This window comes from Takifugu rubripes, chromosome 16 (genome assembly GCF_901000725.2).
Source record: "Takifugu rubripes chromosome 16, fTakRub1.2, whole genome shotgun sequence".
NCBI lineage: Eukaryota > Metazoa > Chordata > Actinopteri > Tetraodontiformes > Tetraodontidae > Takifugu > Takifugu rubripes.
Genome location: NC_042300.1, coordinates 8,303,555 through 8,319,215, shown reverse-complemented (window position 1 = coordinate 8,319,215; position 15,661 = coordinate 8,303,555). Strand labels below are relative to the sequence as shown.

The 15,661-nt window shown below is 44.6% G+C and overlaps 1 protein-coding gene across 1 annotated transcript; it reads left to right on the top strand.

Annotated features, from left to right (window-relative positions):
* Positions 1-880: 880 nt before the first annotated feature.
* LOC101077955 (transforming growth factor beta-3 proprotein-like) lies at positions 881-7,039 on the top strand. Its single transcript, XM_003971666.3, has 7 exons — positions 881-1,601; positions 3,751-3,914; positions 4,094-4,223; positions 4,330-4,437; positions 4,717-4,876; positions 4,985-5,138; positions 5,456-7,039. Exons 1-7 carry the CDS (start codon positions 1,256-1,258, stop codon positions 5,612-5,614), a joined length of 1,221 nt encoding a protein of 406 aa, XP_003971715.1. The 5' UTR covers positions 881-1,255; the 3' UTR covers positions 5,615-7,039.
* Positions 7,040-15,661: the final 8,622 nt, after the last annotated feature.

Genomic DNA, 15,661 nt, shown 5'->3' with positions numbered 1-15,661 from the left:
GGTTACAGAGGGAGATCAGTTATTTATGTAAGACTGACATAACAAATGGGCAAAGTCGTGCTTGAGAGAAATCATTAGGGACTATTTAAAGAGATGTTAGAATCAATGGATTTATGGATCATCATTTAAGGATCTTTTATTCAGCCAAAGGTTTATGTAGAATTTCCAGCCGATATTTTCAACTAACACAGCCATAATACAGTTACATTTTATTCAGATTCCAATGAGTGAAAATTAATAAACTGCTTTAATTGTAAATTGTTCTTGCATTTGAAGCAAAGTCAAATGCTTTTTCTTTTTACCCGAGAATGATTCATATAATCTATATATACAACAGAGTTGGACATTAATGGACCAATCTATGCTATGTTAACGTTTTAAATAATAAAATGCCAGCCCCTATGGTGTATAGACAGGCCTTCTGGTTTTAAATAGAAGTGTCTGTGTGGCTTATTTTAAATTTTTTAATTGAGTTTATATAACGTGAGCCGATACGTGTAGGCATTACATAGATTGCAATATTAAAAGATGTAGTGAATTTAAGTGATTTAAAAGGAAATAAATGGAAAATTTCATCAACTAAGGAGTTTTGCCTCTGAAAGTACCACAACTCGCCACTAGAGGGTACGCGACTCGGCTCACATATGAGTTGTTTTTTTTTTTTAAAAAATCGGTGATATTAACTCAGTTTACTGTGCTTTGAAAATAAATGAAAGATTCCAGTAACTTTCCAACTTTCCGTGCTTGTCGTGGTTAGAAAGTGAAATCACACCATTGCAGTTTTCACGTGTCACGCTTGATGTGTGGTGCATCCCACATCGCTCCGGGCTCTCCCCGGTCTCTGCGGTCCCTCCTCCACCAGACGTCAGAAACCAGGGTCGCCTATAAAACACCCGAGAGGCCGTGCAGATCAGTCAAATCCTCATACATATCGGCATCCCGACAGGCTCCTCCGCCACAGTAGAGAGCAGAAATCCGCTGCGGGAAGACTCGAACCTCTACTGGACTGCGCACAAGAATGCAAACGAAACCTTTGTTTGTTCCTGCAGGTATATTTTATGCCGGAGAAATTTCAGAAATGCTGTAAATCTGGAATGGGTAAACTCGGATTTCTGCAGATAACTAAAGGGCTGAACAAAAGAAAGCGAATTCAATTTCTGAGTCTATAAAGGAAGTTAGGAAAAGTTCGATTTAAAGTCATACCGACCTTATCGAGTTCTGCACGCTGCGCACAGAACCAGATGCACACAGTAAGATGCATTTGGGCAAGGCTTTACTGTTTGTCCTGCTCCTCAACTGCGCGACTCTGAGCTCATCTTTGTCCACTTGTGCCACCGTGGATATTGACCATGTGAAAAGAAAGCGCGTCGAGGCGATACGGGGTCAGATCCTGAGCAAACTCCGACTGACGAGTCCTCCGCAGTCCCTGGGACCGAGCAAAATCCCCTATCAAATTCAAGCACTGTATAACAGCACCAAGGAGCTACTGGAGGAGCTCAGGCGGGATCGGCAGCAGAGTTGCGGTCAGGAAAGCACGGAGACAGAGTATTACGCCAAGGAGATATACAAATTCAACATGGTCTATGGTCCGCCGGAAAGCAGTAAGTATTGAAACCCTTGAAATAACTGTTTTTTGTTCTTGGTTGTTGAAATGCCATCGGTCAGTGCGTCTGGGCTGTGCGTAATTACGCAGAGATCTAGCCGGTGCCAAGCAGACGTGCATACTTTCCAAACTCCAGGTCTACAAAATCTGTTCTTGGTTCTTCGAACCAAAATGATCTCAAAAATGGATGAGAATTACAATATATTTGCATGTTTTATTACTTTGGCATGCCAATGGGACGTTGCTTTGTGCACGCTTGTCAGAGTTTGTCTGCACTTGTTGCCCAGGCAGGTTTGAAATCATTTCCACAAAATTCTTCTGCACAACGAAGCTCAAAAATCAATTTCCAGGTCATTAACTGAAAACCCGGGCTTTAACCACTGCAGCAGTGTTTCAGAGAAAGTCCCTTTTCTTTCCCTCCTGACGCCACTCTTCCTCCTGTTTCAATTATTCTATGAATCTTCCCTCTCTTCACGTGCTCCTCCGACCCTTTGAGCCAGGCCCAGATGAGGGACACATCTGTACGCGAGGGCAGGGAAAGGGCTTATGGACAGGAAAGAAATGGGCGAGAGAAGAAGGATTCGGTGTAGACGAACGTCTGTATGGTGGAAGAGTGGGGTCGGGGTCACAAGCGAAGAGTTCAAGCGAGATGAGATCTCAGTCTGTGAACTCTCACTGTAAACCGGGAGCTTAAAAAGCTTTAAACATATGAGACTTCAGGCAGTTTGCCAATCAACTCAGGAACGGTAGCTGGATGTGAAGGAGCCCAAACGGCCCTTGTGGTCGAAGGCGAAGCCAAGATCATTGCATCACACAGGCTTTGAAATCAACAGGTGCTTAAAAGAATCCACAGACGCGCTGGCAGAACACTGCCTGCAGACAGAGTTGACTTTTTTCCACGATTATTGTAAGAATACGATTTCTTCTACTTTTTTTTTGCTGACACTTAATCAGCTGCTTCTGGTGAACCAGGGAACATCAATGCGGGTCGACGTGCTCACAACTGACAATTTTTACTTTGTCAACACTAAGATTATGGTATTGGGATGGCGGTGGCTGGTTTTTTTTATTGAGTCCCAGATGACCTCAGTCTTGGAAATATGTATTCTGTTATTGCCTTGTATAGCCACACACATGCACTCTGCCTATACACTCAGATTATTGCTGATTGGAAATAATAAATCAAAATTCCAAATAGGCTTTTTTTTTCAATGAAGACTTAAAATGCCAGAGGGTTGGGCTCGTACTATTCATATATCTTGACTCCATTGGTGGAGACAGGAAGCTGACATGACAGATATATTAGCGCTCGTTTCACTGGGGGAACAACAGTTAAAGCAGCAAACAGGAAGTATTAATAGACTGTTACTGAGTGATCTGTCAAATCTTTTTTTTTTTTAGACTTCCCTTCAGTCTCCCAAGAGGAAAGACAAAAATTGGCAAGACATCATTTGTCTTCTTGGTCACGAGTTAAAATGCCTCATAGGACTGTTAAAACATATGGCTAAACTATAAAGCCAACTAATTTTTTTTTTCATTGAGGCTATAGCATAATCCGTTCCTCCTTTAGTGCAATTGTTTATACAGGAAACCACACATGAGGTGTAGTGAATGTGACTTAAAAGGAGACTTTTTAGAGCTACATTGTGCTGCAGTTTGTAGCATAATGCTAAGAAGACGGTGTTATGAAGCCACCTTAGCTGAGATTTGAGGTCAGCTGGAGCGAAGATATCAGGAGTTTTGATACCAGGGAGGTGATATCACGCTACGCTGTTTCAAATACATTTTCATTTTCTCCAAATATAGCCAAAACATGCTGGAGTAACTGAGGAATTTTAAAAAAGCAGGAAAGCTGATAAACTGTATCATAGAGCCAGATGACAGTTTGCAATGTGTGGCAGGAAATAATTAAATATAAGGTTTTTTTTTAATTGCCACATTACAGGAATGGGAATTGTGGCATCTACATCACATTTATAGTGAATCGTATTTGTTGGGAAACCATCTAACTGCTGCATTCATGGCCAGTAAATCTCTGCTTATGTGTGATTGCTGAGGTTCAGACTTACATTTGTTTAAACCCGTTCCTGAGAGGAACTTTTCACGGTGTTCTCCTGTAACATTGTTTCTGGTTTTTCCTCTTCCAGATGATCTGTTCTACTGCCCAAAAAGCATCACCTCAAAGGTTTTCCGCTTCAACGTGTCTGCCATGGAGAGGAACTCGACACACCTCTTCAGAGCAGAATTTCGCGCCCTGCGGGTGCCAAACCCGGATGCCAGGAGGAGCGAACAGCGAATTGAGCTCTACCAGGTGTGTAAAGGTACCGTTTCCTTGTCCTTTCACAGAGATGAGACGAAAATCCCACAGTTGAGGCGACGAAGAGCTACCGAGCTAGTTTAGCCTCACGTTGTGATGCTCACAGAATAATTATGTCCTTTTGTGGTCCAGCAGAGAGAAAATGTGTCAGAGTGATTGTTGTTGCTTTGCAGATTATCAGGCCAAATGAACACATCAGGAAGCAACGCTACATTGCTGCCAAGAATGTGCAGACCAGGGGGGCCAAGGAGTGGGTCACCTTCGATGTGACCGAAACCGTGCGACAGTGGCTGATGAACCGAGGTGAGACTCGGGTCACCGGACCGTGATTGCCGACGATTTCCCCTTAAAGGCGCGGAGTTTGCCTTTCTAATTATAGCGACGTTGCTTTATAATTGCTTCTAATCAGGCAGCAATCTGGGTTTGGAGATCAGCGTGCACTGTCCCTGCCACACCTTCAACACAAACGGTGACATCATCGACGGTGAAAAGGAGGTCCTGGAGGTGAAGTTCAGAGGTGGGTTTGGAAAGTCGCCTCAGCCACCAATGTCCTCAGTCTGCTGCCTCGTTTGGACGGCGTAAACATCGGTGCTCTAGAGACGTATCAAAACAAAGACCTTTTTTTCCATTACTTCAGACTTTTGCGGTTTCAGCGGTTGTTTTGTGGAGGAGAATTGCAGGGAAAACGGCTTTGCAGTCAACAATTTCGCAAATGCTAGAGTCGATTTGAAGCTACAAAAGTAACAAAAAGCCACCGAGCGGCTGGAGCTTGACCTTGACTGTGTCTGTAATTAAGGCGTGGATGAGGAGGACAAGCGCTTGGACCTGGATCACCTGAACAAGAGGAAGGAGCAGAACCTGCCGCACCTCATCCTCATGATGATCCCGCCCCACCGCCTGGAGACTCACTCCTCACGTCGGCACAAGAGGGCTCTGGACACGAACTACTGCTTCTCGTAAGCCACACACACACACACACACACACACACACACACACACACACACAAAGCTAATGTGCTAACTTTTACACACTGCAACTGATTAATGTCGGTGCTTGGTCAAAGAAATACAGAGGAGAGCTGCTGCGTTCGCCGGCTTCACATCGACTTTCGCCGCGACCTGGACTGGAAATGGATCCACGAGCCGAGTGGTTACGACGCCAACTACTGCTCAGGGCCTTGTCCCTACCTGAGGGGCTCGGACACCACGCACAGCTCGGTACGAGTACACCCAGAAGCTCTTCAACGCTGTTGTCTGTGAAAAGTTGCAGCTATATTGTGGCCTGTTTTTTGTATTATGGGACTTTCTGAGACAGAGAGCAGAAAATAAGTAAGTCAGAGAGGATAATAATGATGATCTGGGCTGGAGGTGGTTTGCATTGTGGTTTTCAGTGGAGGAAGGAGGAATAAGCAGCTTAAATACAGTAGCGTATCCTATAAGTGTGCATGACTGTGGGCTGACACTGGCTTTCTGGTCTGATTCAATCACAATATAATTCATTAAATATAACGTAGCTGCTTTGTGCCGTCCTGCAGCTCCTGAGCCTGTACAACACTCTAAATCCAGAAGCCTCCGCCTCCCCCTGCTGCGTCCCTCAAGACCTGGAGCCCCTCACTATACTTTATTATTCTGGACGAACCCCCAAAGTGGAGCAGCTCTCCAACATGATCGTCAAGTCCTGCAAGTGTAGCTGAGAAAGACGTGACCCTTGATGTAGTGCAGCAGGTTTTTTTTTGTTTTGTTTTGTTTTTTACCCCCACGGTACTGACGAAATCTTTGCCGTTAGCTGTGATAACTGACCCGAAACGCCACTCCGGAGGTCACACCTGCACGTTGTCTGTAAAACTTGAGGTCATCTTTTTTTTATTTTTTTTAAATTCTCTTCCTTTTTTCCATCTTTAGTCCAACTAATGTTCCATATTTCCTTCTAGATTTATGAAGGTGGACAGCTAATTTGTTAACAATTGATTACGTAGCTCCTCGAACAGTTTTCTTTTCTACCTAAAAAGAACCGTGCTGCTTCACACTGACTGAAAGAGACCTGGGGATATTTTTCACAAATATCTTGGCCTCGCAGTTTGTCCCCCCCCCCCCGTTTGGGACGATGTCGTCGACCCTGGTTTCTCCGAAGGGCCCTTTCAGGCCGGATTACCTTCAAACAGTGGACATTATCTTCAGACACAAAGGAGAAAGGACAGAGCCGCGGCTGTAGCCAAAGTCATAGCTGTGGTCAGGGGAAAGGAGAGATGAGAGAATGCCTGTTGGATTTGCAATGGAAAGTGAATGAACAAAGAAGTTGAGCCAAGCTTTTTCTCTTTGTGGCCGGCCAGCAGCAGTGGCCCCCTTTTCTCTCTCTTTTTTTTTCTTGCCGTGAATCTATTGAAACGGATAGAAGATGAAGAAGAGACCTGTTTTGTTTTGGGGTTTTTTTCAAAAAGGGAAGAACTGCGATGGGAACAAGCCACGCGAGCACGCTGCCGTTCACTGGAAGTCTCTATTCCGAGCAAGTTCATATTATTTCTGGGACATCAAAAAATATACTGGAAAAGAAAACATGTGTTGCGCAACAGGTTTTATGAGATTTCTTTTACATTAAGAGCAGATTTGGTTCTGTTATGCAACTTGTGATATAGTGATTGTTTCCCAAACTGGGACAAAAGTTGATTTTTTTCCTTGTTTCTCTGTGGTGTAGAAAGAACCAGACTCATGTGTCCATGTTTATTGTAGCGTTGCCAGTTGGACAGTGCGTGATCCTGGATGTGTTGTGTAAAAATGTGACCTTTGTCCGGCGGTGACGAGACGTCTAAGGTGATATCCAATGTTCCTCTTCTTCTCCACCCACCTGCCCACGGACAGGAGACCCATGTTACCTCTTTTATCCCTCCTGCTCCATCCCTCTGTGTTTCAGCGCTCTTTCCCAGTGAGAAGACTAAATGCAAGGAGGAAACTTTGGAGCGGCTCCTTTTCCCCTGAGTCAGGAGATTCTGAATCCCAGTGCCGTCTCACTCTCACCCAGCCGGCTGCCTTGGCCAGAGTTGGCACTTTCGCTGGCCTTTTTCACAGTAGTATAACGTTGTATGATTGACGGTGACGACGATTAAAATTTACAATGTGCAAAACGTGTACGATCCCTTCAATAACTGCGGCGCGTTTTCGTCAAATCGGCTCAGGAAACCTTGAGAAAAGTGGGGATTCAAATTAGGAAATGATGAATTTCCCCCACTGGTGGTGTCTGCCATGTTGAAATGCCATTTTTTTCCTCAGTGTTTTTGTTCCATGCGTGTATGATTTGTCTTCCATGAATCTCTGCAGCCCCACCTGTTTCCTGTAGGCACACTTAAATGCCCCCCCCCCCCCAACACACACACACACACACACGCACACACACACACACACACAAAGTAATAAATTCAGCTTCTTTCTCTGGGAATTGCTGCTGAGTCTTCCCAAAGCAATGGATCTTATATTCAGTAGAAATTAACGGGCAGATGGGAGTTTAAATGACACATAAATCTGAGAAATTTAGTGCACATTCAGCACCTTTGCTAATGTATTTATGCTCCTGCAGGGTGACAGTTTGTCAATGCAGCTTTGATTCATCGAGCACTCTGCAAAATCAAATTTAGCATTACAATTACACAGTTTAAAGGACTGTTTATGCTTTTATTGCACTATTTTACAACCAAATTAGACAGTATGTTATCTAAAAAAAAAAATATTGATCTAAAGAACCTTAAGCAAAGGTTTTTAATGTTAGCGTCTGACAGTCGGTCGCACAGATTTCAGGTTTGGTGGGTTTGAGCTAACGTGGACTGACAAGTGGGCAGAGAGAATTCCCTTTTCCTGTGTGCCCGTTATTGTACCCTGTCACAGTCAATCAGAGATGAACCATGATGGAAGCACAAAGACCAGAGGGCATGACCACGTCTAAAAACAAGGGCCGGTGCTTTAAGGGCTTTGACGACAGGCCTGTACTAACAAGCGCACATTGCTGGTAAAGAGCAGCCCCACGCTCCCATGCCTGGGTGACTTCTCACCTTCAGCAACAGCAAGGACGGGTCAGGTCACTCAGATGCATCGCTCGTCCCCGCTGGGCAAAAAAGCTTTCACAGCTCATTACGACAAGCTGCTCTTTATGAAATACTGAACTGTGTTCAATAGTAACTTCATAAAGGCGTCCCAGATGAACCTAAGCAGAAATCTGGAGCTCGTCCGGCCAACATTTCCAAACTAAAAGGACAGATCAGGACTTCTGCTGAGTCTGGATTTCTTCTTCTTTACAGTAGGAGGACGTGCGATCTCAACCCCAAACCTGCAATAAACTCTTGTCTAGCTACTGGATGAGCAAACCACCTTCTGAATGGAAGTTCAGGGTCCATTTCTGGGGCTGCAGTCTGACTTTCTCAGAATTTGCGCTCGTCCAAGTTACCAGTGATGAATAGCATGACACGTAAATGCACAGAGGTTTGGAAAAGTCTGTACGCTGCTATTCCCTGAGCAGATTAACAGATGTGGACAGAGGGAAAAAACAGTGAGGGGGGAAGTGAGAGACAGAGATGGAGAGCGTGTGTGTGTGCGTGTGTGCGTGTCGGTGTGTGTGCGTGTGTGTGTGTGTGTGTGTATGTGTGTGTGTGTGAGTGAGACAGAGAGAGAAAGAGAGAGAGTCCACAAAAGGACTTTTGCCGCAATAAAATCATCAGGTCACATCAGACCAGTTCTCAGGACCCAGGGTGGAAAGAGTTGTGTAATTCAGCTATGAGAAGATCACACACACACACACACACACACACACACACACACACACACACACACACACACACACACACACACACACACACGTAGATATACAATCAGGTCAGCAGCCATAGTGACTGGAGCAGAGTTAAGAGGGTGAACAAATATGTAAACATGCATCAACTTCATAGACCTTCATAACCAAACAAATGGATGGGAGGTCTGGATCAAACTGCAGCTTAATTCTCCAGTAAAAGTGTGTGTTTCCGTGACAGTATTCCAATAAGTGAGGGAAGCACAAGAGAGGGTGTGAGTGAAGGCAGGAGTGACAGAATCTGCAAACTCATTTTCTAAAATGTATTGATCCGCGATGAAAATAGCCAATCGTGCTAGTTTGAGTCCCATAAGGGGAACTGTTGCTGCAGAGGTCGAGGGGGGGGGGGGGCAGAAATACGAACACTCACCAGTCTTGAGAAAAATGTTGAATCTAAAGGCAAAGATAAGCGCTGGCTTCTTTGCATACTCAAATATAGATTTCTCCATCGTTCCTGGTTATTTCCTAATCTTCTGAATGAACGATAAACTTATTCATGTCAGGACAATGTCCAGGGTTGTAAATCCAGCCCGGGGAACAAAAAGCATTGTGCAGTGGTGTGGTGCCTTTCAACGCATGAATCTGTCATTGCTGGACTTTCTGGATCGTATTTCATTGTCTCGCTGGTGCCTTAAAAACCCGCCCCTGCGAACAGAGTCTCCTGTGGCTTTTTAACCCCGGGCTGTTTTCACTCCTAACGCTCTCTGGGCAGATATGCTGCTACTTCACAAATACCGTGCTGCCGAATTGTCCACCTTTGTTTCGAAGCCCTTCCTAAATATCCTGTAATTATGGCCTGCTTTCATTATGTCCCTCAGAAGTATATTTTCAGATGCAGTTTAATTGGCTTCTCAGTGAAGCCGAGCCAGACGGGGAACGGCCGTGGCCAAAGTCCTCACATGTTATTCATGAACGCAATCTGCGAAACGCTGTTTGACAACAGCTTTGTTCCGGCCAACATAAACAGGTCCAGAGTTTGCCTTGTTTTGAAGATTATATTAATGCGTCGGGGATTTGTTGTGCAGTGGTTGCGGTTGTGGCTGTGTTTAAGAAAGCGAGTTGAGGCTGGAGGCACGAAAGGATGCGTTTCATTTCGACCTTTAAATCAAAACCTCTCTTCCGTGGCCACGCTCGGGGAAGCGGATCTCGGCGCTGGTGCTCACATCATGGCACGCGGTCGCGGCGCTGAAACAAACTGTCCTGGCAATAAAAAGGATAAAAACGGCTCCTTTGTTGGAGGATCTGGCTTAAACTGCCAGCAATGAGGATCCGTTTTCCTCTTCTAGCTGGTTTTGGTCCCTCTGTTGCGGTCCGCACCTTCTCCGTTTACACGGCACCATGATCTTTTCCTTATAGCCCTCACAGGGACCAGAGCGCTGTAGCGGCATCCTTTATGCCACGAATATATGTTTCCCAGGCACTCAGATAGGGAATATTAGGATACGTGCACACCTGAGTGGGTGGGAGTCCTCAGGTTTATGCTAGGTGAGGGCAACACCCCCCTGTCTCCCCCGTGTGGGAGGATCAATGAAGCTAAATGCTAACAATGGAGGCCTGACAGGCTCCAGCGTGAGGACTGAAGGGTTTTTTGTCTCTAATTTAAATCTTTTTTTTTTTTTTTTGGTTCTCATGGTTACAGCAGATCAAACAGGGAACAAGGGATTCATTATGTTTCCATACATGAATGCAAAAGCCTGAAGTCATGAGTCAACGAGCTGCTGGAGGCCTCAGCAGAGATTAAAAAGCCGCTTTGACCCTGGAAAATGAGTCGCTGTGTCACTGATCTGCTGCTGCAGTTGCACATCATTAAAATATATTTCACCTAATGTTGGTTTAGACCAACAGAAATCCGCAGGTGTTTCATTTACTGCAACGATAATCTCCCCTAAGACCATTTTAGGATCCATAAATCAGCTTTTAGATGATGTATCATTGCAGGATTCTTAAATTTAACTGCTGCTGCAGTACGTTTCTGCTCTGATTGACTATTCAGGAGTGATTACTGCCTTCCGACCTGCACGCAGTAAACTAATTGCTGCACACTTAGCCTAGAATGTGACTTATTAGCAATAGCCTGTTCACTAATATCATGCTACCAGTTAATGCGTGACTGAAGTGCACTCGTAAAGTGACTGGAGCGAAGTGTATTTTGACAAAAGCCATCTAAGTCTGAACTACAGTCGAACGACTTCCCCGTCTCTAATGGTCAACCACGATCCAGCCAAGTTCCTCCTGGATACAGGAAACTGCACACTTGGCTCTTTGTCCATTAACACACAATTTAATGCCAGCATAACTCAACAAAAGTGGAAAAAAAAGTGAAATTTGTACATCTCTAACAGCGCTGTAATTACTCTTCTATTAGTAACAAGATATTTCAGCCCCCGGTGTTGCCAAGTTACCAGCAGAAGCAAAGACGTGCTTTTCATCCACAGAGTCAATGAGAAACATGTTTGGTTTGTGCCTCCCCATTAATCTGCACGAGACCTCACGACTCCTATGGCTGGCAGGGCTCCATAGGCGACTGGCTGCTCTGTCTCACACAACGTGTGCGTGAGTGTGTGTGTTTTAATATACTGCAGGCCTGAACTCCTGCATGGAAGGTTCACCTACGTGTGCGTGGGCTTCACTGGCGTCGGGATTTTTATATATGAAGGTTCGTATTCACTGATCTGAGAAACCATGGTGATTTTCACCACAACAAGGGCCTTTTCATAGCAACACTCGGATCCTCCACAGTTGAATTCAAATAAATTTGCCGGCTTCCTGGCACAGCGCGGGTTACAGGTTCTTGACGGGGTTAAAGTCACGGAAGGACCGTTCCAAATCGTTTATTTTGATGTGATCTTGTTGGAACACCCAGCTTTTTTTCTCTCTCTTTTTTTTTTAAACTTCAGGAGGATGATTTGAAGTTTAAGTGGAAAATTGAAAATAATCTGCTTTCATTTGTCAATGTTGCTGTGCTAGAGTTGGTTTTTAAATCTACTGGTATGAAATTGGACTGTAATAGTTTTTATAGCGGCGGCTTTGATTGAAAATGCAACCCTTTCCCAAATGTAATTTCACCCATCTACCAGCCATCTCAACAGTCCACAGACATACTGGGGGGCTTGTTAGCAATGCTCTGTGGGCAACTTGCAAGTTGCTGCTTTACACTAAGCAAAATTTGGTCATCAATAGCAAATGTTGCATTGGAATAAGCCAACATTTTGTTGTTATATAATATTAGTCAATCTTGGTCTAAGTTATCAAGATGATTAAAAGAAAATATTCATGAAATCTCAAATATTCATACTTAATTAATGTTTTTGTTCTAACACTATTGATTACACTGCCCCTGTGGTCCGTAGTAGTACTGCAACACGTGGTCACGATATTTTGGAACATGCACAAATCTGGATAAAACAAATGCTGTTCTGGGTAGATGATGGCGTCTGAACAGCTTGAATGTGCCTTTAAGTGGAGGGAGCAAGTGTTAAAACTCCAACCGACTCCATAATGTACAGATTAGCTGTCTGGACCTGTCTTATGTAATGTTCGGTTCAGCGTTGCCAGTTTTATTCTGGTTACATTTTGTCAGTTTTTATCATCTACTTCCTGTCAAGTTTCCTGCCTGGGTGATTACATGCTCCACCCTAATGTCTTGCACCTGTGTCTGATTTTCCTCCCCGTCCCCTGAGCTTTCCAGCTCTGCTTCCCTTCGGAGCCACATCACCATCATGACTGTGTAATTGCTCCAGTATTGTTCCCCCGTGTTATTTTTGTGAACTTTTGTCTGATTTTTGGAACCCTCTGCCTCGGCCGCCTGTCCATCTCCGTGCCGAACATCCATCTGAATCACACACTGAACTTTTACTCCCGTTACCTGTTCTGCCTGCACAAATTCAACCACTTCCCCCCCTTCAGAGGCATGTTGTTTATGGCTTATTTGTTCATATGAATATGATTTGGGAACTGACAACAACGCCGGTCTAAAAGCACCTTCCATCCCACCACCACAGTGAGATCAGACAAATCAGAAGGCATCATCGCAGCAAAGGTTCCGATTGGTCGACCAGAGGCTGTCACCCAAATGGAGAAAAAAAAATTGTCATTATTTTCCTCGATGTTTCTTCTGAAGGCAGAAATCCCATGAGAGGAATGCAAAGTCAGCCCAGATAAACAAAAGCTGGCCAGTGATGCATGTGAGCGCATTGTGTGTGATCTATGATTTGTAAGTCTGCAATGATATTTAAACAAACATTGCATAGTTTAAGGCCCGTCCTGTCATCGCTGTAAACAAACACTAATATGGGCACTCTGTTCGCGTCCCCCTACAGTTGCTGCGGACTTGGCAGGTCGCTGTCTCCGATCCTGACATCCCAGCGGAAACAAGAGCCACTTTGTCTTATTAAGGTGTCCCTGCTGAAGTCCAATCAAACAAACCGGCGCTGGCTGGGCTTTGTTGTCGGTGCTGGACCCGGATCATCGATCCCCCCCCCCCCCCCCCAGATGGCTTAAACAGATCTGTAAACACACAAACTGGGATGCCGTCCTCTTCCTGTTGCTCCTTTGTGTTCCTTTCCAAATAAAATAGTGGTTTGACTGCAGCTGTAAACCGAGCTGTTCATCTGCGGCTACGCACAGCGTGTTTGCAAATACCAAACATCCCCGTAGTCACGCTGTGGTCCGTCCAACCGTCCACTTGTCCAACCCAGTGAGGGATTAACATGTTTCTTCAATTACGCGGATTAACATTTATGTTCGGATGTCTTTTCCCTGCTCCAAATGTAATTAGCAGGAAGCGGAAACCCGGACTTGGGTAAGAGTGTCGTTGTTGGACGGGTGGACCTCGGCAGCAGAGAAGGTGCTGACACAGCAGATCTGGGCATGTCATCTGGCAACCTCCCATAATTACAGAGATATTAACTACTTCATCAAAAATCACAGTGAAATGTGAGACGCTTGAAATTTAATGACGCTAAACTGTGATTATCAGTTCGTGCATCTCAATAGTTCAAATAATTCTGGTACTCGGTTGCAGCTTAAGCTTGTTATTGCTTGTGTTATGGTTCTGACTCTCGGGTTTATGTTCCCAAGTAATTTCCTACTTCATATTTCCTGTTTTTGTGGCTTTTATTGCCCTCATGTGTTTCACCTGTGTCTTGTAAATGTTTTTGCTTCCAGCCATTTCCAGCCTGTTGGTACTTTCTGACTGTTTTTATTTCTTTTTCTTTCCCTGCCAAGCCCTCCAGCTAAATCGCTTCTATGGGATAGAGTATTTGGGTGCTTTATTTTAATTAAGTCATAGTGTAAGTGCAGCCCCTGTACCCTCTTAGATGATCACAGGTGCCTCTTTACCCTCACATTTCATCTCCCGGCTTTTCAGTAAATACAGTAACAGACCAGATTTGGAGGACTTCACCAACTTTACATTAAAAGCAGGATCTGACCTTTGACCTGTCAAACATAATAGATTACCCAGGTTCCTGCTTTGACCAGTTCTATCCTCAACCTTATAACCAGGTCTTAACCCTCGAACAGTCCTTTAAGCTAAATTGGCCCCAATACATCAATACATGGTGAATACATGGACACACACTTCTCCAATGTACACTTTGTACATTTGTGATGAATTTTATCATGACAGGGCTTCAGCTCTGATCTGTACCGGGAGGCAAATAATCCGGCAGAGTCTCACATGTCCTGTCTTTTAGTTACATCACTTTCCACATTCAATCAACTGTATATCTGCAATTTATTCCCGCTTCCTCTCTCAATAATTATGATTCCCAGCGTGTTTCCACCAAAGCCTTCCAAAGTTTGCTATGCTTTTCATTTCCCGCGACAGAATTTAAGCAAACACGAGTATCTTCTTAGCTTTGACAATTCCCCCTCATCAGCCCTGATTGCATCAGATCGGTCGTGCAGACTCCGTTCAGTCGTGCAGACTCCGTTCTTTCATCAGTTGCTGTGAATGTGGACAGAAACATCAGGATTCCACCACTTTAAAGTCCCATGTTGGCCATAATCTCCACTTCTGGCTCAGATTTCACTATATCCACTGTTATCCTAAGAGAATTCAGGGCGACTAAGCGTTAAAGTTCAGGCTCCAAACTCCTCCTCCCACTTTTAAGGGAAATTAAAGTGCCAAGCGATACACTCAGAAATGAGTTTAATGTGGGAATTTCCAGAGCAGAATCCCTGAAACCCTCTGGCTCCTGATCAAAAAAAAAAATCTGTTGGCCAGAATGACTTCAAGATAAGAGATATCGTTATTTTGAAAAGAACAAAACATTTCTCTTCCCAGAAGAACATCTGTTCTCATTTTTTTTTTTACCTTTAATGACACACTGTAATGCTACGATGGGGGGGCTCGGCCTTCATCCGTACCTCCACTCAGCACACACTGATTCGACAACCTCAAAACTACCGAGCCAGCAGGTCAACCATCAAACAGCAAGAAAATTACAAACCCCTCGCTGCACCGGTGCCTCATTCTGACATGGATTCAAGGAGCGGATTAAAACCTTGCTGTTGCACCAATTTCATTTCTCTGTCGGAAACCAAACAAACCCCCCCCACCACCACCACAGCGAGGCCCATAAGTCTAGAAAGTAAACATCCATAATGAATTTCCCAGCGTGGGTAGATGCCCCGGTGCATGCTGGGTGGCTGCTGGTGGGCTCGTGCCTGTTTACAAATGCTATCAAACTGCATTTATGAGATGGGTTTGATATATTAATCCCCGAGCGCGTCCGCCCCTCCAGAGGTCGGGCCTCACACAGAGCGCGCGGCGCTCCGAGAGCGGTCAGATACAAACACGCTGCGGTGGGAGAAGTTCCGCTCAAAAATGTGTCAACCGCCTTTTATTTTTATTTTTTGCAAGAAGAAAAAGGAGCTAAAGTATCAAAGGGAATAAAAACCGCTGCCT